The sequence below is a fragment of the Lathamus discolor genome, chromosome 3 (genome assembly GCF_037157495.1).
Source record: "Lathamus discolor isolate bLatDis1 chromosome 3, bLatDis1.hap1, whole genome shotgun sequence".
NCBI classification, from domain to species: domain Eukaryota; kingdom Metazoa; phylum Chordata; class Aves; order Psittaciformes; family Psittacidae; genus Lathamus; species Lathamus discolor.
In genome coordinates, this window is record NC_088886.1 from 107637651 (window position 1) to 107661908 (window position 24258).

At 41.3% G+C, this 24258-nt stretch overlaps 1 protein-coding gene across 1 annotated transcript in view; it reads left to right on the plus strand.

The window, feature by feature from the left end:
* The window catches only part of IPMK (inositol polyphosphate multikinase), a 49576-nt gene extending 30903 nt beyond the window's left edge, over positions 1-18673 (plus strand). Inside the window, exons 4-6 of the mRNA XM_065671100.1 lie at positions 520-692; positions 11871-11952; positions 13011-18673. Of these exons, the coding sequence (XP_065527172.1) occupies positions 520-692; positions 11871-11952; positions 13011-13645 (890 nt within the window). The 3' untranslated portion in view covers positions 13646-18673. The remainder of the gene's footprint in view (positions 1-519; positions 693-11870; positions 11953-13010) is intronic.
* The last annotated feature ends 5585 nt before the right edge of the window (positions 18674-24258 follow it).

Below are 24258 nucleotides of genomic sequence, written 5' to 3' on the forward strand. Positions count from 1 at the left end.
GATTGCAGATAGGAGTGGGATAAAAAGAAGAAAAATGAGATGCGTTTCGGCCCCTGTAGGGTAGGACTCTGAAATGTTAATTTAATTTTTAAAATGACACAAAGAAGAATGCCATTTTAATTCTAGCCCTTTCACAAAGAAAGAAAACACGATCTCCATTGCAAAACCAGCCAAGTAGTAACCTGCATTTGTGTGTGCTTATTAATGCTATTTGAGGTATGTTAACGGCTTAATAAAAGTTACTCATGAATTTCATCTGGGCAGTAATTTGAATTTGAGTGCTAGGTTAGCACACTTTAATTGTATGCAATTTTCTAAACAATAAGGCATTTAGAATTTAATGCCAACAGAATTTGTGGGTGTCAATGACTGTGATTTAGTCTGTGTTCAGAGACAAATTTGACTCTTAACTCATGTGATCTTAAGCCTTAAAATATTCTTCTTCCACAGAAGCTCAGCAAAAACTATGTAATTCTTTGCTTTGACCTACTGTTTACGCAAGTCTTGTCTTTTTAACAGATACGTATCTAAAACTGGAAGATGTGACCCGTAAGTTTAAAAAGCCTTGCATAATGGATGTAAAAATAGGTCAGAAAAGTTATGATCCGTATGCTTCAGCTGAGAAGATACAACAGCAGGTCAGCAAGTACCCGCTGATGGAAGAGATTGGCTTTTTGGTACTTGGCATGAGGGTAAGAACTTGTTTTGTTTTCAGATTCAGCTTATGCTGTGGCCTCTTGTTCCACACCACATACAGCAGCTAGTTTTTCTAGAAAATGACAACCCTCTTGAGTTTTACGTAAATGAAGTGTTAAGTGACTATGTTGGTAGTACTGGTATCAGCTGTTGTGTGAAGTATGTTCCAAAACACTGCTCTTGTTCACAACAAGTGTTTAACCTGGCTGTGCGCCTTCTGAGGATCTATTTGCAACTTGGGTTCTGTATATGTATCCAAGAAAGGAGTTGGAACAGACTATAGTTATTTAAAATTGAATGTAGCTACAGTCAGTTCTCGCATAGCAGATATTTCAAATTATCAAAGTGTTTTTTTTTCTTACTTTTAGGCTTTCCTCAGAGATTTACATACTGAGCCAGTCTTTGTAAGAATTTAATTGTGAGCTGTATCTTTAAAACAAATCTTATCTCTATTTTTAAAATAAAGATAATTTTGATGTAATTTTCCTATTTAAGGAAGAGCAAGATAGCTCTCAGAGGTGATGCATGTACTTGTAAGTAGCTGTTCATGGTCTGCATTTAAAAAAGCTTTCCACCAGAAGAAAAACCTATTTGGTGCATACCTGCTTGAGGAACTGTCAGGTGAGGGTTAGTTTGAGATGCATAAGGCCGTGCAGATGTCCATGCTAGCGCTACTACATTTCCTTATCTTGGGTGATAAGAAAGATTCAATATTCAGTACTCTAAAACTTGAATGTAAAGCAAAGCTGTACGGAACATTCGTGGATCTGTAACATAAATGTGTTCATGTCAGTAATGAATTCCTGATGTAATGCATTTGAAGTACTTTTTTTTTTTTTTCTATGATTGGCACAGGAATAACTTTCTTTTTGACGCGAGAGTTTTGTTTTCCTTCTCGCATACACAGAGCCAGGGCTTCTCAAGCTCTGCATCAACAAGCATGAATGGCTGAAGACTGATAAGCTTCCCCTTTGCTGTTAGATAGCAGTAGCACACAGATTGCACCATTGTTTAAAATAATTCTAATATCTCTGTAATGTTTTGTACTTAATTGCCTAGGCTCTCAGCCTTAACTCTGTCTTGAGATAAGCTTCTACAGCTATAAATTATAGTGGTCATGAGTAGTAATTATGTAAGCCTATGAGGAAGAACGTGGGAGTTTAGTCAAAAACCAAACAGTTTAGATTGAGAAGGAAGGCTGGAGATTATAGCTTTGGATTTGGCTTATGTCATTACATAACCTTTCTTATCTCATGTGTAAAACAATGTACTTAACATCTTTTGTTTCATGACAGTGCAAAAGGAATGAACACTTGCTTCCACAGTATTTTTGCTTGTGCCTATTGTTTCTAGCATTGTCATTTATTGATATCTTTACCCTGTTGCACAGATTCTTTCAGTTCCCTACTTTAAACTGTGTATATAATGGTTTTCCTAAGCAATGCAGTTTCCTGTCCAGTCTTTAAGTAGATGAGATGAGTTTTGTGCCTTTGGTACCAAATAGCATATTGGAAGTTATTTCCCCAAAAGAATTCAAAAGGTACCTTCTCCTCTCATGCAACTCATAGCAAAGTCTAAATTCACAAGGCAATTTTTCTGCTCAGCTTGCTGCCTCTTGATTATGGGGTATTTTCTGTCTCCCTGTTTGCTTTATTTTTGCAAGGTTCTGGTCATAATGTAAATTGCTCTCCTGTACAGGCATTTACTGCCTCTAACAGCTAACATACTAGGTAAAGGTTGCTAGTCTTTGCTGGACAAAACATGGTGTAGCACGATTCAGAAAGTTGGAGGGGTTTGATTTTAATCTCTCCATTCAGTTTTATTTTTAACATGGAAGTGGGCTTGCTTAGCAAGTTTCTATTTCAGAAGAGCAAGAGAAAACAGGACCAGGAATAATGGAAAATGTAGTTATCTTTGGCTTTTTTAAAGCGCACGTCATATAAGCTGTCATGAAGAGATACATGCAGATATATATTACTGGTGTTTTCTTACCCCAAAATTTATTCATAGTAGGTTTTTACACTAAAAGCCACCAATACAGCTTTGTGTTATACACTGGTAAATAAGCAGACATCTGTTTCTACATAAAATATATATGGTTTGTCCTTAAAGTAAGTGAGTCTTCTATCCGGCAGAGCTTTGATTTGTGTACATAGTTCTGGCATTTGGCATGTGCTAAACTATATTCATCTTAATGCACTGAATAGACAGAATAAATGCATGGAAACACATTTAGACAATACAGTCATTTCAATAACATTGGTTAAAATCCTGATTTCATCTTTAGTGGAGAGATTCCTTTCCTTAACAGATGAGGACAAATCTGGTATGGAAGTAGTGAAAGTTAAAATAGAAGTTGGAAACTAAGGTATGGTTGCAATAGCAAAAATTCTAGTTGCAATATGGTTTCAGTAGTAGACATGTAAATACATAAGAAGTATCTTCACAGAGTGTGCAGTAATAAAAATAGAGTATTTTATATGCTGGTGAATACAAGCAGAATGTGAAGGTTGTGATCTCAGTTTGGATTTGCAATCCAGTTAAAATTGACAATTCCCGATTTCTGCAGGTTTTCTTTTTCTTTCAGAACATCTTGATTGCAATATCACATAATCTGTAATATTTCTGAAGCCTGTTTTTAAAGCACAAACTGGTGATTACATAACTTTACCAGTATAATCCATCATTTCCTTTTATTATTTGTGCCTGTGAACTATTGCATGCAGATACCTCATCAAAGCTGTTTTTACAAGTGAGTTTCCTTATCTACAGCACATGTTCCTGCAAGATGTATTAAAACTGTCTGTAGCTAAGTCTATTTTCTGAGTTCTTTATGAACTCTTTCTAGTGTTGTGGAATTTTTCATAAGTTCTGATGTCTTAATAACAAGATTTAGGAAAGGAGGAATAATAAAGCTATTAAATCCTGCATCTAGTGTTCATGTTCTTCCACAGTAAAAAATGACCAGAACTGGGTGTTTTACAGTTGTAAGTCTAATTTAATGAGGTTTAAGAAAACAGGAAAAAAAAAACAACACAAACCTACAGCTCCCCCCCAAAGTACAGCAAACCAAACCAGCCGAACCCACAGCAAACCAAAGAAACCAACCAAAAACCCTGAAACCCCCCTCCCCAACCTCCAAACAAGCAAGCCCCCCTCAAGTCTGGAAATACATGTCTGCCGTGGCTGAACTGACCCATGGCACTGGTTGGTTTCTCTGTGCTGGCATTATTACTCTGTACACTGCTGTCTTCTCTGCTTTTCTCGTTTCACTTTGACTCCCTGGTTCTTGCAGTTGAGTTGGACTCACCTGTTTCTCACCTGAGGGTTCTGAATCCTTGCTGTGGAACTGAAAGCAGCAATTCCTCAGAGTCTGGTATCTGTGAATGGATTGAAGGGTGTGTTTCAGAAGTACTTCATTTGTGGAATCTGGGAGATTCATCTGTCACCCTCTTGGGCAAATTCTAGCAGATGGGTACCCTGGCATGTTATGGCATTTGTTCTTGCTTGAAAGATTCATCATGTATATGACAGCGGGTCTACTTGTGTCCTTATGGCTGATAAGGTTTTCTCTATGTTAAAAAAAACGCTGATGATGGATGAGATGAGTGATTGCCTCTTTTTCCTCCCTGTTATATGAAAAAGGAGGCATAAAAGACAGTTATTCTAATGAGGTGCTCTGTGGAAGTTCTGGGAGTCCAAAATTGTATATTAAGCTACCTTTAAAATGATACATGATTTAACTGCAGTGTTGTTGCTTCTTTTATTTAGGAGATTATTAGTCTGCTTTTTCACTGAATTAATTTCAACATAATTTCATTCTGCAATTTATTTATGTAAGGATCTTACTAGAACTTTATATAGATTGTCACAGCATTTGGCAGTGTACTTAATCATATAAAACACTCTGTTGAATATCAGAAGAGCAAAGAAACAAACCACAGAGAATAATATGCAAGTATAGTTTTAGAAACTGGGGAGCAGGTATGCATCCTTCCTGTGCTGAATTTTCATGCCAGAAACAAGCAGGGATATGTGTAATTTCCTCACTTGTGGTCTAGCAACAACTAAGTTTTTAAGAAAAAAGAAACAAAGGGAGTGCGTGTGTTTCAATAGATGGATTTAGATAAATGGGCCTGCTCTCAGCAGAGTAATAGTCACAGCATAACAACAAAGCAGTAGTATCAAATAAAAGAATGTATTTAAAAATTTTTCTGTTACTTTTTCCCGAAATCTTTTTTTTTTTTTTTTTTTTATTTACGTTCTTTTGGAAAAATTAAAAAACAAAGCTTGTTAAAACTCAGTGTACAAGTCTCCCACTGTGGTAGGATCAATCCCTGAGAGATTACAGGGCTGTGGAGAAACCTGGGTTCTTCTGACATGCCCCTATATTTACATAGGGACGATTGTGAGGTCCAGGCAAAAGGTACCCAGCTGTGGATGTGGATCTTGGCCTAATGCGAGAGATGCCCCCTGTGAAGATAGTGGACTAATGCTGAAGTTGGGTGTCCTCAGGTTAGCTGGGGTGCTGCCTGCTTACTTCCCGCTTTCCATGTAGCTCCAGTTTGGGTAGCAGGTGGGGTGCTGACCTTCAGATGCCAGTTATGTGTGCAGAGGTGCCTTGCTGTACACAGAAAACTGTGTGATATTTAAACACTTGCTCGTTCTTATTTGTGTGAATGTAAGATAGGGGTGATAAGTATATTTATGGAAAAAATACAAAGGATGGACAGATCAGCCCTTTGCCCTTTCAAATCCAGATGCTTCAGCATCACAGCAGGTATCTCTGATCTCCCTGTGCTTTCATAGAAGAGCAGGGCCCAGGCTGTATGCGCGGGGTATGCGGGGGTGCTGGAATGGGCACTGAGAGCTCCATGGGAAACTGCTACCCAGGTGCCAGCAAGTGTGGGAATATCAGTGGCACATGAGTCCGTATCATGAGTGCAATCAAGGTAACCTTGGCTCTGCAGGTACTCCTCTGTAGAATGCTCTCTGTGCAGGCTCAAGATACATCTCCCCTGGGTTCAGTGATGTGGATTAGTTAACTTGTTTTGCAGACGTGAAAGATCTCTGCAAGTTACTTAGAGATTTTTATTTGTGCTAGCAGTGTCTCTACCAAACAGGCTAGCCTTAATTAATATGTATTTCAATTGTACTATCTGGAAGTTAGGGAGTTGCCACAGATAAGCATTTGAACAGCATGTGTTGTTTTATGCCTCACCATGGAAGTCTGTACTGAATTAATATAAATAACATTACATAACATTTGATACTTCTTTTCCACGGTCCAGTCTTCACCTTTGTGTTAAAGGTTTCCAAATCATGGAATCATGGAATAGTTAGGGTTGGAAAGGACCTTAAGATCATCTAGTTCCAACCCCCCTGCCATGGGCAGGGACACCTCACACTAAACCATCCCACTCTGTCCAGCCTGGCCTTGAACACTGCCAAGGATGGAGCATTCACAACTTCCCTGGTCAACCCATTCCAGTGCCTCACCACCCTCACAGTAAAGAACTTCCTCCTTATATCCAATCTAAACTTCCCCTGTTTAAGTTTTAACCCGCTACCCCTTGTCCTGTCACTACAGTCCCTAATGAAGAGTCCATCCCCAGCATCCCTACAGGCCCCCTTCAGATACAGGAAGGCTGCTATGAGGTCTCCACACACCCTTCTCTTCTCCAGGCTGAACAGCCCCAACTTCCTCAGCCTGTCTTCATACGAGAGGTACTCCAGTCCCCTGATCATCCTCGTGGCCCTCCTCTGGACTTGTTCCAACAGTTCCATGTCCTTTTTATGTTGAGGACACCAGAACTGCACACAGTACTCCAGGTGAGGTCTCACGAGAGCAGAGTAGAGGGGCAGGATCACCTCCTTCGACCTGCTGGTCATGCTCCTTTGCAGCCCAGGGTACGGTTGGCTTTCTGGGCTGTGAGCGCACACTGCCGGCTCATGTTCATTTTCTCATCGACCAGCACCCCCAAGTCCTTCTCTGCAGGGCCGCTCTGAATCTCTTCTCTGCCCAACCTGTAGCTGTGCCTGGGATTGCTCTGCCCCAAGTGTAGGACCTTGCACTTGGCATGGTTGAACTTCATAAGGTTGGCATCAGCCCACCTTACAAGCGTGTCAAGGTCCCTCTGGATGGCATTCCTTCCCTCCAGCGTATCAACCAGACCACATAGCTTGGTGTCATCAGCAAACTTGCTGAGGGCGCACTCAATCCCACTGTCCATGTCAGCGATGAAGATGTTAAAGAAGATCGGTCCCAACACCGATCCCTGAGGGACACCACTCGTTACTGGTCTCCAGCTGGTCATTGAACCATTGACCACAGCTCTTTGTGTGCGGCCATCCAGCCAGTTCTTTATCCACTGAGTGGTCCATCCATCAAATTGATGTCTCTTCAATTTAGAGACGAGGATATTGTGTGAGACAGTGTCGAACGCTTTGCACAAGTCCAGGTAGATGACATCAACAATTTTACCCCTGTCCATCAGTTCTGTAGCCCCATCATAGAAGGCCACCAAATTGGTCAGGCAGGATTTCCCCTTAGTGAAGCCATGCTGGCTGTCACCAAGTACCTTGTTGTTATTCATGTGCCTTAGCATGCCTTCCAGGAGAATGTGCTCCAAGGTTTTGCCAGGCACAGAGGTGAGACTGACTGGTCTGTAATTCCCCGGGTCTTCCATTTTCCCGTTCTTGAAAACGGGGGTTATATTTCCCTTTTTCCAGTCATCTGGAACTTCTCATGACTGCCACGACTTTTCAAATACGATGGCCAGTGGCTTAGCAACTTCATTCGCCAGCTCCTTCAGGACCCGCGGATGGATTCCATCAGGTCCCACGGACTTGTGCGCGTTCAGATTTTTAAGATGGTCTCAAACCAGATCCTCTCCTACAGTGGGCCCAAGGTCTTCATTCTCACAGTCCCTGCATCTGCCTTCCAAGATTTGGCTGGTGTGGTCAGAGCCTTTGCCAGTGAAGACTGAGGCAAAGAAGTCATTCAGAACCTCAGCCTTCTCCATAATCCAGGGTAGCCAGTTCTCTTGATAGCTTCCTCAGGGGGCCTACGTTGTCCCTAGTCTGTCTTTTATTCGCTACGTACCTGTAGAATCCCTTCCTGTTATCCTTAACATCCCTAGCCAAGTTTAATTCTAACTGGGCCTTAGCTTTCCTAACCTGGTCCCTAGCTTCCTGGACAGCATCCCTGTATTCTTCCCAGGGCGCCTGTCCTTGCTTCCACTTTTTATAAGCCTCTTTATTCCTTCAAATTTTCCTCAGCAGCTCCTTATCCATCCAAGGAGGTCTCCTGGCCCTCCTGCCACACTTCCTTCTATTCGGGATGCAGCACTCCTGAGCTTGTAGCAGGTGATCCTTGAATATCAACCAAGAGTCTTGGGCCCCCCTGCGCTCCAGGGCTATATCCCATGGAACCTTACTAAGCAGGTTCCTGAAGAGGCCGAAGTCTGCTCTTTTGAAGTCCAGGGCAGTGAGCTTGCTGCATGCTCTTCTCACTGTCCTGAGGATCTTGAATTTGACCATCTTGTGACCGCTGCAGCCAAGGCTGTCCTGGAGTGTCACGTTTCCAACCAGCCCTTCCCTGCTGGTGAGCACAAGGTCAAGCATGGCACCTCTCCTTGTTGGCTCCTCTGTCACTTGCAGAAGGAAGTTGTCTTCCACACAATCGAGGAACCTCCTGGATTGCTTGTGCCAAATAAAGAAAAAAAAGCAGCACACCCAGAGTGCAAGGGATGAGCCTTGCCCTGGGAAAACCACCTGCTTGATCATGGTGTCTCCCCTGTCAGGTACACTTGCCATGGTGTACCTCACAGCTGAGATCTTGCGAGGGTGGTGCTTTTACAAAGACCACAGTGGAGCCGCTTTTTGTTTTAGCTCAAGGTTTCCTTCAGTTGAAGAATGTCGGGTGAGCTAACTGTAGTTGAAAAAAGGGTATAAAAATACATGTGGGTATGCAAGCAACAATAATTTAACACCTTTGGGGGGAAAAAGGGCCAAGTGCAGGTTGGGCAAGTCCAAAGAGATAATTTCCCGTGACAGTTAATTATCTGGATTTTTGATGCGCTCTCCATGCAGAGTCCCTACTAGTACTAATTAATAACCCGAATCTGTTAGCATGCTCGATTGCAGTTCTGTGTATGCAGAAGCCTGAGGAATGGGAGCTGCTTGTAGGGCACAAGGAGGAGCTTCCATGTTGTCAATCAAAACAGCTCAGATCTTGCATAGTAAGAATGTATAAAAATCACTGATGAAGCAGGAGTTGTCCTGAAGGCGATGTTTTACGGATCATATAAGGAGTTTTGTCTTGCACTATACACTGAAACTCCTGAATACAAAGCAAACATGTAGCAAGTTGTGGCAGGTGGGCAAGAAATAACATTTTCTTGTCTAATAATTTCTTGACCGTTGTTAAGGTTACAGGTCTGACTTCTTGTCATTGCTTTGACAGAAATGGGCAGACAGCTGCAACAAGAGGGATACAGAAGAAGGTTGATTCAAAGGCAAATATGCTTTTGGGGAGGGTTAGCAGCAGATTAGTAGCAGTGACTGCATGAACAAAAGCATGGTCTGTAGACTAGGAAGTTGATTTTAGTCTTCTGCTATGCAGCTCAGCCATCCCTGTGGTTTGGGGGGTTAGGGTGGGGAGGTGAGGGTGAAGCAAGAACTGGTGAAAGCTAATTTCTCTTAGAGCTTGAGTTTCTGTTCCTTTGTTTTCAGAATGGGTCTTAATTTATTTGTATTTGGTTGAGGTTTTCCAGGAATGGCTCAAATAGTCACTTTCTGGCAGTTGAGAGAAGGCTTGAAGTGGTATTATGAGACAGCTCTCTGGCTAACATGGAGAACACTTTCATCATTGCCTGTATATGTTGTTCTTCAATGCTACTGTCTGCAGCCAAGCCCATTGGTTAACCAAGGGAGTTCCGAGTCTTTGCTTGTTCACAAGATAGTTAAATATGTATCTGTTACCCTGCTGGTATGTGTGTGGGACTTGACAGTTTGTCACTGACCATTTTGTATAGTTAAAACACACTATTAACGCAGAATGTGCACATCTGCCTTGGGTACTTTTAACCTATATGGAAAAGCCCTTTGGGGGGATGGTTTTGCGCAAATGACGAGAAGGAGTAGGGTGGCTTCACAGGAAGCCTAGTCAGAAGCACAGGGGGTGATGTGCTGCTCCAGCATTTCTCTGGAAAACAGAATGAGCTTGCAGATCTTAATCAGCATTTTTGAGCAAGTGCCCATGTCACACGAACTGCTAGCTCCTATGGGGGAGAGATAAGGTTCTGGGAAACAAGATAATTCGTTTGGGAGTGTGCTGCAGTGCTGGTGTATGGCCCTAGACCAACTAAATGAGAACGTTCAATATTATTTAAGTGATGACACAGCTAGTGAAAACCTAAGTGTAGTCATCAGAGTCCTGATCCTCTCCTATGTTTTTATTTTATTTTTGCTTTATTTAATTGCCTTTGGCTTGTGGTGCTTTTAAATTTAAAAAGTTCTTGAAACTTTCTGTGTGTTTTTGAAAATATTTTTTGGTAGCTGGAGTATTTACATAAGTAATCTTTGGGTTCATATGTTCCGTGCTGTACCTCTCTCACGTGCTTTGAGAGAGGGGAAAAAAAAAAACCTGAAAAATGGTTGCTTTTGTGAAACCAAACTCACCCTTGTTGGATGCTGATTTAGAAGGACTCAGCTCTGCCATGCATTTCTGCAGTTTGTAGACATCAGGGCCTCAGTTTCTCTAAGTATCATAACAGTGGAAATAGGAATGATAACAGTGGGAAGTGTCTCTGCTATCAAGTGAGTTTAAACATTCAGGCTTAGAACTACTATTGCTTTAGAATAACCAGAATTATTTACTGTCCCTTCAGTTCATGGTTGATGACTTAAGTCAGTTTCTGCACATTATGATCTAACTTCCTTGGGGGCCCTGAATTTAATTACTTTTAGCTTTTTTGTCAAAATAAGAGCTATTTGAGACTTCTCTTCCCAGCTACTTTGCAAAGCAGAAGTTAGTGGCTTGTGTTTTTGTACTGTGCTTGTGGTGGTTTGGATGGGAAGGAGAGGTTTTGGGGGGCTACAGTGAAAACAGGGAGTTCTTTTATTTGTGGTTATTGCTTACATACCAGTCCTTTTATGCACTCATGTTTTACCATTCTGGATTTTCTGTAGGCTACAGCACGACAAAGCCCCCAAAGGAGGGCATGGGGGCAGGCGCCTCACTGGTGCGCCCTGACTTGCTTCCTGTGGAATCCTCTCTTTTTATGGCAGGTGAAGGGGGGCAGAGCATTGCAGCCCACATGGGTGCTGCAGGGTTGGGTGGTCTGAACAAGTGCCAGGCACAAAAGTTTCTGCCAGAGACAACTGCCTGCTTGGTAACACCATTATTTCTGCAAATAAGAATTGTCTACACTCTCATAAACAAATTATACTTGGGCCTGGCTGGCTGTCATGATTCTACTATGGAAATTATTTCAGTTAGACAGAAAATGTGTCTCTCTGTAAAACATTTTTGAGTTTAGTTGTTAAGCTTGCACAATTCCTGATATGGACAAAACTGTACCCGAATGAGTTGCCTCCTTTTCAGGCAAGAGCTGTGTACTGCTATCGAGGCTGGAACCAAGCTTTCACTCGGCTGCTGGCATTTATTTCATATAACCTCATTTGTGTCAACAATTATAGTTTCCGATGGGTCTCATGCTGGTCACATCATAGTATTTCTTACGGTTTTGCTGTTGTACTAATTAATTATTTTTACAGTTCTAAGAACTGCAGACTGCATTGTGGTTTTTATCATCTTATGTCTTACTGATTTAATATTCATTGTAACGTGGGTAGGAGTATGATAGTTTCAAGTTGTAGCATTGGTTTGCAAAGCAGGTGCCATACACAATGTTTTCCCGAAAAGGATATGTTGCTTTTTGCCAACGCGGTGTCTTTCTAATGAAGGAAAGCTGTAGCTTAGACCTCAAGGTGTCAAGGGGAGGATTTTGCAGATCAGAGCACTAGAGGGCAGTGCTGACCTTTGCAAGTAAAAGTACACCCGCGCTAAACGGTGCCAAGGGTTTTGTAGCCTGTCTGTAAGGTGTCTCTTAGCTCTGCAGAAATATTCGTGGTTCCAAATAAGTACAGAGTTTCCTCCTTTCTTACAGGTTTACCATGTCTCTTCTGACAGCTATGAGACGCAAAACCAGCACTATGGAAGGAGCTTGACAAAGGAAACAGTAAAGGACGGTAAGGGAGTTTGTGTGTCACAATTTAGTGCTCTTGGATAATTTTCATTTATTTACTTATTTATAGAACTGTATGGTAAAAGTAGTCTGTGTGTTGCCATTTTAAAAATCCTTTTCTTCCCTCCTCTTGCCAGGTGGGCCTTAGGCTATTTCCTGTATCATGTGCACTACCTGTTGATCCTAAATTAAGTTTCTAATTGGCTGTATCAGTGGTGTAAACTATAGGAATGTCCTCATCACTACTATTCTTTAATAGTAATCTACTAAAGTAGTGCTACTTTAGTAGGGTACAGTTTTTTACTACTACTAAGGGGGTGATAGTGATAGAAATAAATTTCTTTGCAGCCTTCAAACTATAATGAAATAGAAATCCTTTAGAAGTATTTAATGTTTTATAATATGTATATTTTTATCTCTAGTTGTCTTCTGTGAAGATGTCCTGTCTTTTAAATTAGAAAGCTACTATAAAGGTGTCTTTTGATTTAAGGGACCTTCTTGATAGAAGTCAATCCATGTGTCGCTCTAAAGTAACAATAAATAAAAATGCTGCCATTATGCCTGTTTGGTGATAACGATTTCAAAGTAGTTATTGATTGAAATCTATTCATCTGTTCCACACTAAGGGACAGAAGGACACACCCCTCTCCAAAGCTGGCACTAACTTGTCAGCTCTGTCTCTCGTGACAAAAGCTTGAGCTTGTTTGTCCCTGAAGAGTTCAGTGGATCCCTGCTCAAAACTTGCCCAGTCCAGATATTTGCTGAAATGACCTGGGGAGCAGGAACCATGTTTGTCTACTGATTTATACATTGATTAGTTAGTTTACTTACAATCCAAACCCAGTCTGTAGTATTACACAGCAGGCCTTACACAGGTGTGGTAACTGAAGATATCAGAGTTCCGCAGTTCACTTCTGATGTAGATAGTTTCTTTTCAGTCAGTTATTATGTGAGTGCTGTCTGTTTTTTCTCATCAAGACCTATTCTCATCCCAAAAGAAATAAAGTCTGTTTTCTTTTCAGAGGTGAAAATAATCCAAAAATGTGTCTTATTTTTTTGCAGGCATCTCAAAGTTTTTCCACAGTGGGTACTGCTTGAGAAAAGATGTGATTGCTGCCAGCATTCAGAAGGTTGAAAAAATTCTGGAGTGGTTTGAAGGCCAGAAGCAACTTAACTTTTATGCAAGCTCATTGCTGTTTGTTTATGAAGGTTCCTGTCAGCCCCCAACCATGCGATTGGGTGATGTCACCTTGGCAGAGAAGGGAGGAGTGCCCAAAGGACTGTTATCAGGTGGAGATGTACTGGAGTATAATAATAATATTCATGTAATAAATTCTACAGAGAATGGAAAAATTGAGGCCTCTGTAGGTAAAGGCTTGTCCAAATTTTATGCACTTCACAAAAAGGCATACTCAAAGAGGCATCACAGTCAACTCTCACTAAAAGTTGAAAACTTGGAGCAAGACAACGTGTGGAAAAGCAGCACGTGCATTGCACAGGAGCATCTGAATGGAAATGTTATACCCCAACTGGAAAAAGTTTTCTGTCACATGCCAGCCGACATCAAGGAAAGTGCAAATGTAGAAGTCCGCATGATAGATTTTGCTCATGTGTTCCCTAGCAACACAAAGGATGAGGGCTACATTTATGGTCTGAAGAATTTAATCACAGTACTTCAAAATATTTTGGATAACTAAATTCTTTGCTATATGTTTTTTACTGGGGGCCAATGATAAAGAAGAGTAACAACATGAAGAATTTCTGCACTTGTAAAGCTGTATAACTGGGTTTCTATTGTTCTATATTTTATTTGTCTTTGTACTTTTCGTAGAAGGGTTTAACTTTTTATAATCTCACTCAGGAAAATAATTGATAGTTAATTAGTGAGTGTGAGAGGATGAAGATACTTAAGATTAAGCAGGATAGGTAAATTAGAATGAAATGTGTATGGTTGGCTTAAATCCAAGGAGTACAGCTGTACAATAAGCAAGGGTTATGATAGTTCTCCTTACGACTTTAGCGTAGATAACATTTGCCCACTTAGCCTTGCCACTGAGCCGTACCTCCATTAACAGGTTTTTAGAAAATGGACTGAAAACTAATGTGCAGGATTGATGTCCTCAATACTGCTCTCTTGTGTTTACTGTGTTTGAATAACTGGAGTTAACCTCGCTTTGAGAGCAATCCCATTGAGTCAGTAGTCTAACCAGGAAGCCAATGTATCAAGAAGTGCTTTTCAATGTCATTGGACAGTATTGCTATTCTTGCAACCTTGCTGTGGGCACTTCACCCCTTGGTGGTTGTAATGGATGTTCACCACAGACAAGCTACAACATAATTTGTGTTGAGGTGCTAAGAAAATGCTGGAGTAAAATATCCTAACAGGCTTAAACTGCACAACTGCTAGAGAAACTGTTTGTTCCTAAGAAAAATAACTTGAATGGGAGATGTTCCACCAACTGATTTGGTTTAGGAGGTTAAGTCAATCTCTTTATGTTGTGACTAAGAAAAAATGCCTCACTCCTTTGTTCAGATGGCCCTTCTCCGAAAACATGAGTGTTAAAAGCAAACTAATTGAATGGGGAAACAAAGTGTTTTGAGTAAGCATACAGAGATTTCCTCTAGCCCTTTGCTGCTTGCATTTTTTGCAACAAGTGTTTCACGTTTCCACTGCTGGAGAGCCCCGACTGGAAATGAGGAGCAATACAGGGGAAGGACCGTTTACTGCAAAGATCCAGTTCGGCCCTGGAGCAAGCAGATGTACCTCTGTGTTTGCAGTGGAGTTGTGGCTCTCTTACCCTGGGTTAAGGAAGCCAGCTCTTTTATTTATTTATTATTAGTTTTTAATGACACACAGGTAAGCTGTGTAATTTGAAAGCTGTCCCACTTCCTTCTTTTCCACAGGAAAAAATCAAGCTTTCATACGGAATGTTTGAGATCAGGATGATGTATCCAAAGCATTTTTGGTGTCTCTTTTCTGTATGCTGTGTATGTGGCTACCAGGTGTGTATAGTCAGCTATACAAAAAGTTGGGATGAAGGAGTCTTGCCGTCCATAGAGCAAGACTGTAATGCTTTAAGCAAGTCCCAGAAGTGAAACTTCTTAGAATGGACTTTATCATTGGAAATTTACATCTTTCACATGTGGACTTCAGGTGACACTGTGGCCTTGCTGCTCTCTCTTAATGATGTTCTGCACTGTGCACGCATTTGTGTACACGTCTTTGCAAGTCCTTTATTTGACATCTGTTTTCTATATCAGAAAGAGATAAATACTTTTTCAAGCAAGTACACTGTTTTAAATAAAGCTGAAATTTTAGCTCTGTTTGAGAACTTGGATTGGTTTGAAGCAGTTGTGTGTTATGTGTAGAACTACACGGCTTAAACATCGGAGCTAATATCGGCCAATACGTTCAAGAATGAAACCAGTCTTGTCAGGAACATAATGTTTTTGAAGCATGGGAAAAGATAGTTGCAGGAGGGGCAGTGTCATTTTGTTGGAAGCTTTATGCAAATCAAGGCTGAGGAGAAAATACCAGTAAGAGAAAGTATGTTTTTGTACCTGGTATTTTCATTGCACCACATAGTTATATTCCCTACTCTCCATGAACTAATTTAAGCCATATTCTGGAAAGAGTTTGTGTTTTTGTTTGCTTTGATGCTGGTTTCTCTGTTAAGGTTTTGTTGTTCTAGCCTGTAAATGGTCAACACTAGAATAGTCTAAGCTGGTCGTGGCCTTGTGTGATAAAGTTACAATGTTTTATAAAAAATACAGGGGAAAACATTTATACATCTGAATCTTTGTCCTCTGTAATTCATCTCTTCTGGATTTTAATCCATTTTGTGCTGGAGAAACCAGACATCTGCCTCAATGAATTCAGTCATTGGAAAATGATCTGTATGCTCTCAATATAAGCGCATTCTCCTGTCTCTGCTTTAAGATATGTCTTCAGTGTTTGAATGCTTTTTAAGTATTGATTGTTGTGTTGACTTTGGCAGTGTTTGTAATGCACCTGGAATATTGTTAAACTGTCAGAATATTTTGAATAAAAAAAAATAAAATAATTTTATCTTTTTTTTTTTTTTTTTTTTTTTACCGGTAGTTATTATGGACGTATTTCTGTTAATTTAAGATGTAGTTTGAGAGATAACGGTATTTTTAATTGGAAATTGTGTAAGTAAAGCTTGCTCTAGAGGTGTTTTGGCATAGTGCCAGCTGTGAATGTACGCCTGCAAAGGTGTTATATTCACGTTGTTCTTGCACATTTTAGACTTGGTATTTCTAGTGTCTTTGAGCAGATTGTCTTCAGTTATAGTTGGAGATGTATTCATAGAAATTATTAAACAGAAAATTAGTAAGAAGATGAAGAGAGAGGCACTAAGCATATACATTGTCATCAGTCTCCCTCCAGTGATGCCTCTTTTGTCCTCTGTGTGGAGCGGACAGGACAGGTGACTGTGTACTGGAAATCTTTACAGAAATGGTGACAAGACTTACAGGTATTTTTGTTCCGTAAAGCTGAAAGCAGGTCCCTTCCCCGGCCTGGGTGTGGTATATCTGAGTGCTGATGTTGTTGATGAAGCCTGTCTGATTTTAAGCAATAAGAGTTTTTGATTTAGCAGAATTGATTGTCCAGAAGGAAGATTCATGGAAGTATTGTTATTCCTTTACTCTCTGAGAGTATACTTCTCTGAAGACTTTCTACCTAGATGATTGTGAGAATTGTGTATAGGCTTACCTAATAAAATCTTGAATTATATAAAGTTTTATAAAAAAGCATTTACATATATGGTATTTTTGGATATGGGTGGAATTTGTTGCATAGGTTACATTGGAAATCATTGTACCCTTATGAAATGTTTAAAGTATTTTAATCAAATAATTTTATGACCCGGAGACTTTATTTGTATGTGATTCACATGAAACTTGTACTGTTTTTCTATTTTTCTCAGCTGTAATGCATAGTCAGACCATTCTTTTCCATAACCCTACAGTTCAGTGGAGAACTTTAAAAGCACTCTGTAGATCAGGAAATCATTAATCCCCTTCAGTTTGTTTAACAGAGTGCATATATTCTTGAAATACTTTGGTGTACATGATATTTAATGTTACTGTATTATACACCTAGAGACCCAATAGAACTTCCTCACCTGCAGAGAGCTCCTGCCAAGCCCAGTCTGGATTATGCAGTATTTTAAAGGGGCCTTTTCACAGGTAAAAGCAGCGAAGGGAAGAAGGTATCGCCTGTGCTGGCTATGTCAGGTGGGGGTGTTCACAGCCTGAGCTTAAAATCATTTTACTGTACTGTCAAGTATAGGAAGGATAGAAACTCACATCCACACCTGCTATTTAAAGTTATGATCAGTTATCCATCCTCCCTTTTTTCCCTCCAAGTAAGCCGTCCTCCTGAGTGCCTTTGTCTTCCCTTGCCACTAGTAACCTGTGTGGAATGACGTAAAAGTAAAATTTGTATTTCTTAAAATCTCACGCCCCATAACTGCTCTTAAGGTATTGAAAAACACCATCAAAATGCCTCAAATACTGTGGGAAATGCAATTTCCCTTTTGTACTCTTTTCCCATGAAAGAGTTGGAATGGAATGTTAGTGGAGAGCATGCTTGGATGGGAGTCTGGATTGTAGGCTTTGTGAAACTTCTTTGTGTTTTGAAGAGAGAATTTTGGGGGCAAAGTGAGTGACAGCCGAATTCTGCCAAGTTTTCCTTGTCTTTCTGCAATTTATAGTGAGGGTTATGTTTAAGCAGGTAGCATAGTGGGAAGTGGTGAAAGTTCATACAGAGCCCTGAGTAGGACGTCTGGTCAGGTCTGCAGCGTGGGTAAAAGCCACGGGTCAGACCCAAAGGCTGCAAGTCTTACACTATCTGGCTGGGAGAATACACTGGGCATGTTCATCGAGGTACAACAGATCATGGTAGGGTGTTAGCTGGGAGCAGATTCACCTCCATAGCCACAGGCCAATACTGCCCCTTTTCTATTATCATAGCAATCTGAATGACACCTGCAGAGAAGACTGTCATCTGAAGGACAAATATAACTATTTGAGCTGTGTCTGAAAGGGGAAGAAACGAGAAATCTAAGGGTTGTACAGCAGAAAACACACTTCAAACATAACTGTTGCTATGCTCTTGTTTTGTGGAGATGGGCCCCATGTATTTGGAGTTTGTTACATGACATTCAACAGCAAATAGTCAGAACAAGGACACTTTAAAACCACCCGAGTTTGAATCGTGTACATTGGTTCAAATAGCTATTTTTTTAAAAAGTGACCTATGAAGTCCAAATGTGATGTGTGTTGCACCCGACTATAAATGGAACTAGAGTGCACAAAGGCACTTTAATACTCTGGGAACTATACTGGAAGGTGAAGAAAGCATGTGAAATTGCAGCTGATGTGGTGGTGTTAATTGTTCTCAAAAATTTGACGTTAATGATGTTTGATGGGTGAATGTGTCTAGTCTGGTCTCAGCTCTTTGATTCCAGTGTCTAAAGCCGTCGCTCAATCTCCTGTGATTTGGACGTGTTTGTAATTTCATTTGCTGTTCTTTGCCGTTACTGGACTGCAGGGGGTATTGTTACTTTTACATGTGTTTATTTTATAGACCATTGTACTATGCTATCTACCAACTTTTGTAACTTAATTATAAGTGATATTTAGGGTAATTCTAATAGCTGTATATTTGGCAAATTATTAAAATTTTCTGCAAGTGACTTGCAAGTATAATTGGTTTCTTTTTAATACAGGATGATTGTTGAGAAAGTGTTTTCTTGGCTGTACCTGTACTGATGAATCCTTCTTTCTCCTCTTTTCTGTGCTCTCTAAAATGGGTATTGACATAAAATTTACCAGTTCTGCTTTACTGCCATATTTTTGTCAGGCCATCCATTGCCATTGTTTGTTGGGAATGCCTGCCTTGGTATGTAAGAGTCACCTCTATAAAATGGGAGGGAATAATCCAAATCCACACGCAATAAAAATACCAAACATCAGCATACCAAACATCAGCATACCAAACACTCTTTGTGCCAAACATTCTTAGTTTAAAAACAAGGAAATTGTTTTTTGATCTAAAGTCCTTGATTGGCTGCTTTCATGCGAACTGTTGGTCAGCGTTTCCATAGCAGTCCACCAGTCTTTGTCTGAAAACTTTACCTACTAGGAAGTGCTTCTCTGTATTGGGAAAGGATTGGAAAAGACAAAGTCATCCCTGCAATTGAGACACAACAACAATAAAGATTTTTCCTAACTTCAGGACAGTTCAGGCCTTGATGAGCAACGAGGAAACGGCTACTTTACTTCAGGAATGTTGAACCTCAAGGTTACCTTTAATACTTGATTGAAAGCTATGAAAGTCACAGCTTAAGGGTCTCAAAACTGACTGGATTTTTCTTGCTGTTTCAGAAAAGGGTGAGTAGTTGGATAGTAAAAGGAAGGCACAGATGAAAGTGTGGAAAAGCTACACATTCCTTTGGTGCTCTGGGGTATGAAGTGGGCTACCGTGGGGTGTTCTCAGGACATACCCTGAGCTGTGTATGAAAGAATTTACTGCCTTTGTTAAGTCAGTAAGTTACTGCTTTGCAGATGCGCAAACTAAATTAAATGAATCAACTGACGGGCATCATGGTTGTAATTATATTGGAGCAGTTGGTGCCAATTAATAGAAGCTTTCAGCTAAGGGACAGTCCCTGCAGTTATTTTGGAATAAAGACCATAGCGGTCTTGTTTTACACCCTACCTTCAACTAAATGAATTAAATTGTTTGTGCAGGACATCTGTGCTTGTAATTTCCACAATCCTTTAAAATCATTCTGGAAAGCACTTTAACAGGTCCATGGGAGTCTGTGTGTGGTGTTGGCCTTTTGCGTTTGCAATCAGTTCCCTAATCTGAAAGCCTGCAGACACAGCCCTCCAGTTTCGCTGTAGATCGGTTTGGTTTTGGGGAGGAGGTGTGTGTGTGCTGTGTTTTGAAAATGTGTTGTCTTGTACACTAAAAGCTTCCTAAATGCGTCTGGTAGTCTTAGGATTGTCCTGTGGTCAAAGAAGAGATTCAGAGCGGCCCTGCAGAGAAGGACTTGGGGGTGTTGGTTGATGAGAAAATGAACATGAGCCGGCTTCAGTGTGCACTCGCAGCCCAGAAAGCCAACCGTATCCTGGGCTGCATCAAAAGGAGCGTGACCAGCAGGTTGAAGGAGGTGATCCTGCCCCTCTGCTCTGCTCTTGTGAGACCTCACCTGGAGTATTGTGTGCAGTTCTGGTGTCCTCAACATAAAAAGGACGTGGAACTGCTGGAACAAGTCCAGAGGAGGGCCACGAGGATGATCAGGGGACTGGAGCACCTCCCGTATGAAGACAGGCTGAGGAAGTTGGGGCTGTTCAGCCTGGAGAAGAGAAGGCTGCGTGGGGACCTTATAGCAGCCTTCCAGTACCTGAAGGGGGCCTATAGGGATGCTGGGGAGGGACTCTTCCTCAGGGACTGTAGTGACAGGACAAGGGGTAATGGGTTAAAACTTAAACAAGGGAAGTTTAGATTGGATATAAGGAGGAAATTCTTTCCTGTTAGGGTGGTGAGGCACTGGAATCGGTTGCCCAGGGAGGTTGTGAGTGCTCCATCTTTGGCGGTGTTCAAGGCCAGGTTGGATGAAGCCTTGTGTGGGATGGTTTAGTGTGAGGTGTCCCTGCCTATGGCAGGGGGGTTGGAACGAGATGATCTTAAGGTCCTTTCCAACCCTAACTATTCTGTGATTCTATGATTCTAAATCACTGAAAAGGGAGTAAGACTAGAGCTGTGGCCAGAAGCATAGGTTTGTGAGGATCTAGTTTTTATTGCCTTTTAAATTAAAAAAAATCGGAATGGTGGCTATGCATGGGAGAATCCACTAAAGAAAACCCCATTTCCTTGTTGTTCTAAATTCAAGGGAGAACCATGCTCCTTCGTTTCCTCCTTAACCCACTTGTCAGTAGTGTATCACCCACGTGGGGTTACTCTGTCTCTGCGCTGTCTCCTTTCTTGGGCTGACCTGAGTGGTTGAAGGGCTGCACAGTGGAACATGTCAGGGAGCCGACATGGCTGAAAAACTGACTTGGACAAAGAAAATTACATTTAGGGTGGTGCAGAGGGGAGCTGCATGGAAATCCCCACCCCTGGAAATGCCATCCAGGATGGACGTGTTGGGATACAGCCCTGTGTGAAGACTGAACCCGCTTGCCCTAAAGACCTACTCAGGAGTCTTTGCTAGCACAGCTATCGGGTTTATTTCCCTTGCCTCTCTGTTGCGCAAAGCGTGACTAATGGCTGACGGATGCTACATGTTACGGTCTTGCTCTCGTCTCGCCCTAGGCAATCTGTTCCTGTGCTCTCTCCAGCTCAGCCAAGGCTTTCTGCAGTGAGTGGGTTTCACTGGAAACCAATCTGACACATAAATTACTAATTTTCTGCTGTCCTGACTTCCTTGATTTGGCTCATCTGGGGGGAAAAATGTGCCTCTTCTGGGCATAGTGGAAGTGGTGAAAGATTCTGGCTGTGGAAGCGGAATGGGACCGCTAGAGTGCCATTAAGGAAGTGTATCTTTAATATCAGGCGTTTCTCTTCATCTCCTGTTGCCACTCTGCTATCTTTGCTTTTACTTTTCATCTTTCTTGCCATCCCAAAACACAGATTTCCACTAAGTGTGACTTACTGTAGTTTGTAGATTAAGTCACCATAAGATTTGTGGATAAATGTTATCTAGATTATGAATTGTAAGGTACCTGCAGCCAGTCCACGTTTTCCTCTGGTCATCTCTACGCTTACTTTGACCCTCAGCAGTGCAAAGAAATCTACCTGTGTATTGTGCAGCACATCTGAAGGGCAACCTATAGCCTGCTGCGCTGCATGCGCCCACTGCTGGCAGTAAAGAATTGGCGTCAGCACACACTCCGGTTGATGGAGCATAAGGAGAAATTGAGTGCAGCCCATTTTCCCACAGCTATATAAGCTTTGCAACGTGACTAGCAATAAAAACTTGATTCTGTTAGCAAATTCAGTGGATATAAATTGGGCAAGCAGATGGGAAGCTATCACACAGATACTGTGCCCAAGTACCAATTTTGCAAATTACTTTTTAAAAGAAAAGCCAGAAACAAACCAGGAACAAGCTATGAAGAAAATACTGACTTTGTACACTTTGGTCAACATAAACCTTTTGTTCTCAAATACAGTGAGTCTGGAACTGGAGTGATGCCTTTTCTAGGATATGCCCTCAGGCTTCTCCAATACCTGGTCATGTAAGTTTGTGGGTAGGAGAGGTAATTCCTGAAAAACATCATGTCCAGTAGCAATCAAAACCCATTGGACTTTGTATTGGATCTCTGTTCGATCCAAACAAAAAACAGTGTTATGCTACTGTGTAAGTCCATAAAAGCAATAGCACTCATATAGCTTGAAAACTCTGTCTGGTTTTCAAAATATTGATAGAAAGCTGCGCTACGTGCAGAATCACCCGGCCTTTGTTAGGTCTTATTTAAAGCCACCGTGGTCTCATTTAGCTGGGGATGATGCTCAGGTCACCCAGGCCCTGTTTCTGCTCCAGCAGTCAGAGTATCTTCCTCCTTTCTCCTTTGCTGAGTCTGGGGACTCCCTATCTTCTTTCCAGGTTTCATTCCAAGGTCTTCACTGTTTCTTTTGGTTTCTGCTAAAATCCATTTGGGGAAAAGAAAAGAATAATTTTTAACCTATGTGATGCTCTGGGTCGTAGGCTGCTGTGGTGATCTTCAGAGCCCTCTTCCAGCAGTACACTAGTCCCCTTAGTATGCAGCAAAAGTCCAGAGTAACCCATTAAGCTATAGTTGTCGCCATAGTCTTAGCTAATAATTATTACTACTGTGGTGTGCAACCTTGTTTGTAAAGAAAAATAATGTTCTTGTGAATAGACAGCATGGCTTCAGCCTGTCTCCCTTCTTCTCTGTTAAATATACTAAACTTGAGTATTAAATCCATAGTTTTAAAATTAACTAAGAGATATATCATAACTGCTTGTATCAGTTAAACTGTTCTTGTGGTCTGTATGAGGAAAATGGAAGCAATAAAATGGAAAAAGAGCAATCTGGGCATCAAAGCAACAGTTCCAATCTGTCAGGGTCAACAGATGTATGTTTATGAGTTTGTAATTATCATTGCAAGTTAGAAAAGCGTACTGCATTATAAAGAGAGTTGAGAGCAGGGTGGTTTGCACAAGTGCTTCTCTTTCCTTTGTGTTGTTAAGCAAATTAAAATCATGACCCAAGACACATCCTTATCATTAAATTACAGTTATCCTTAAAGCTAATCAAAATGCATGTAACCAGATTTTTTGGTCTGATTAAAGCCCAGCAGCTCACACATGTTTGCAGGAGATGCTTTTGAAACAACCTGAAGGTTTTCAGCAGCCTAAATTGAGCTCTCTCTGAAAGACTGGAGCTGACATCAATAATTATAGTGCTAATGGCAGTTTCTAAGTTTGACCTAGGTTTAACATTTGCTTACTCATAGCTGAGAGTAATGTAAGCCCTTGCTTGTGTTAGACCTTCACGCAGCCACCGAAGGAGAGGTACCCTCGGGGAATGTAAAATATGCTCCTTTCCAGGGCTGGCAACTTTTGGGTCAGTGGCTTTTTACAAATTAACTGTACGAGGGAATGGTGATTGTAAAAAGGGAGAAAAGCGGAAGAATGCAGCACGCTGCCAATGCTGTGCTTCCCCTGCATCCCTCCTCGGTCAGAGCTTTTACAGAATTCAGCCCACTGACTGTAACCACATGTTGGCTTAATCAGCTTGAATCGACAACTTCTTACCCTGCTTGGTGGCTTTTCAGGTTCTTTTTAAACACTGGTACCCCAGCTTTTAGAGCAAGGGATAACCAGGTCTCTCCCTCACCACGGTGGTGCCTCAGGGAAGATGCTGATACCCACCTGTGCTCTGTCACAGCTCAGTTTTCACATCCACATGAACAAGACTAGAAGCACTAGTGTTTTAACACTATTAAACCTCTGTCTGGAGAAGCAAATGGAGAACTGCTTGATCCGCGAAAGCCGGTGTGCTAGGAAAATAGCAAAGACACAGAAGTCCTGAGTACTCCCTTGATTTATGCTTCCTTATTGACCCTTTTGTCATTTTCAAAGCTTCTATCTCACCTGGTACTTGTCAAAACAAAAGCAGCCATGCTCCTTGTTGAAGCAGTCAGCACGACAGCCAGGAGCAGTCAGCGGGACAGCTGGAGTGGGAAGTCTGAGAAGTGAATCAGAAGGTCTTTATAATGCAAAACTTTTTTGCCAGCAGGAAA